Source organism: Oryza sativa, chromosome 11, assembly GCF_034140825.1.
Source record: "Oryza sativa Japonica Group chromosome 11, ASM3414082v1".
NCBI classification, from domain to species: Eukaryota; Viridiplantae; Streptophyta; class Magnoliopsida; order Poales; family Poaceae; genus Oryza; species Oryza sativa.
Window position 1 is genome coordinate 28572954 of NC_089045.1, and position 2422 is coordinate 28575375.

Sequence of the window (2422 nt, forward strand, 5' to 3'; positions counted from 1 at the left end):
TTGTCAAATCATAAAGCAATTAGGCTTAAAAGATCTGTCTTGCAAATTAGTCGCAATCTATATAATTAGTTATTTTTTAGCCTATATTTAATACTTCATGCATGTGTTTAAACGTTCGATGTGATAGGGTGTAAAATTTCTGTGTGGGATCTAAACAGCGTCTAATTGTACAAATTTGCTGGTGAAGGTAATAATGTTGCAACGAACCATATCGGTCAATTATAATTAATAGGTTGATACTGTACTATTGAATTCTTTTGATATGTTTAATTTAATGCCATTTTTTAGGATCTTACGACAGTATTAGCACCATTTTTTTTCTTCCAGTTGTTGCCCGAGGAGCTATATACTGGAATGAAATTCTTCACATGAGTGATGCCCGCGGTGGAAGCCGAAAATCCAACACCCCCCCCCCAACCCATTTATTGCGGCCAATGGCTGGCTGAAAAGGAGGACAGTGCAGTCGAAGCGAAACAGCCGCGAAGCTTCCCTCAAAAAAAAAAATCCCCATCCTCAGTTCCCCTCCCCTCGCGCAAAACCCTAATCTCGCCGCCTCGCCGCGCACCACCGACATGACCGAGATCCAGCACTCCGACCTGGGGGAGAAGGCGAGCCTCGTCGCAGCGGCGGCGGCGGCCGGGGAGGAGCACGAGCGCCACACCAGCGACCTCCTCCGCCGCCGCGCCATCCGCCTCCGCCGCGCCGAGCTGAGCAAGCTCGGCGAGGACCCGGAGAGGGACCGCAGGGACCGGGAGGCCACGCTGATCATGCTCACACTCCTCCTCGCGCTGGCGATGCCGATCCTCCTCTGGCTCTCCGCCGGCGAGGCGCCGGCGCCGCTCCTCGTGTGGAGGCTCTCCCTCCTCCTCTCCACCTACTTCTTCCTCTGCGCCAACGTCCTCTTCGTCACCAAGAGCTTCTGCGCCATCGTCGTCGACGTCTACTTCGGCGCCCTGCTCGCCTACTACGCCGACCACGTCTTCGGCACAAGAATCGGGACGGTCACAATCTACCTCAACTCCATCTTCACCGCGGCCTTCGCCGGCTACGCCCTCGCTGAGCGCCGCCGGAGCGACGGCACCGAGCAATCCGCCGACAACGTCCCCGCCTTCGCCGACGAGGAGGAGGAGGAGTACGCACGCGCCGTGCTCATCTCGTCGGCGGCGGTGATCTCCATTACTTTGCTTTTTCCTACCGCCTATGTTTCTTGGATGATTTTGTGGCCGTACGCCACCACTGATGATGATGGTTTCCGTGTGGAGGATGTTCTGCGTGATCTTTCTTATACCATCTTGGCTTATCTCTTCTTCGCGACCACTTTGGTCACGCGGCACCTCTTGCGAGGGGCTCTTCTTGGAGATGGGAGATTTTACGTTTTTCTCGTCGTGTTCTCCATCATCACAGTTTTACCTTTGTTTTTCGCTGGTATTTTCGGCGATATTGCTGGGATCGTCGTGATTTGGCTCGGTATTATAGCGCTCGCTGTCTTGTTTGGATATTCCGTCAGCATTTACTCTTACTACACCCAGATTCAGACGATGAGGAGGTACTATGAGCCAGCCACCATCTCCTCTCCTTTGAATTCACTCTTAATCTGTCTATATGATGTGTTCCACTTGATCTTAATGCTGTTTGTTTTGCTTTCCATGCAGCAGCCAGCCACCGTCTGAGAAGGCGGATGCAGCGAAGCAAGAGCTTGATGAGATCAGCGGGGATAAGCTGGAGCACTCATCTTCCCCAGCAGCATCAACCCACGTTCACAGCAACCCGCATTCATCTGCATCCTCGTCAGCTGAGGGTTCGCCATCAACCCACCACTAGATCGATCGAAGATGAGATCGGCCCGGAGGAGCAGAGCGGCTAGTAGTAGAAGATGATTGCGCAGTAGTAGACTACTACCTCTGTTGTCATTGCGGCTTTTGTGCTTCTGCGTCCTTTATTAGCACTAGTATCCACTAGTTCTAGTAGATCTAGATCAGTATTACTACTGTTAATCGTATGCCTTACTTTGGAGTACTCACCACTATGAATGATTGCAGCTACCTTAAGTGTAATGCTTAATTACTGAGTGTGACTATAAGCATGCTAGCTAGTACTACTATGCTTACTATGTTTGAAATGAAATATTATGCTTCTGTGTTAGAATTGGTTTGAAAGGAATATTATCCTTCTTATGTTACTAGGATTGGTTTGGATTTTACTTTTCTTATATATGGCTTGAGAAGGCATGTTTGTTGACAGCTTAACAATCAACACTTGCTAAGCGCGATCAAACAAGCTAAAATGAACTGAAATTACCAGAACTAATTAACTGTAAAATGGCTCCTGCTAAACACAATGTGAACTCACTGTAACTATAAGATGCCCTTGCAATCTTTCATTCTCCTAGTACTATTTTATGAAACATATGATTTTTTTCCTT

The 2422-nt window shown here is 49.0% G+C and overlaps 1 protein-coding gene across 1 annotated transcript; it reads left to right on the top strand.

Annotated features, from left to right (window-relative positions):
* Window positions 1–470: 470 nt before the first annotated feature.
* On the top strand, window positions 471–2113 carry LOC112936972 (uncharacterized). The gene is made up of 2 exons (XM_026021632.2): window positions 471–1546; window positions 1653–2113. Exons 1-2 carry the CDS (start codon window positions 573–575, stop codon window positions 1819–1821), a joined length of 1143 nt encoding a protein of 380 aa, XP_025877417.1. The 5' UTR covers window positions 471–572; the 3' UTR covers window positions 1822–2113.
* Window positions 2114–2422: the final 309 nt, after the last annotated feature.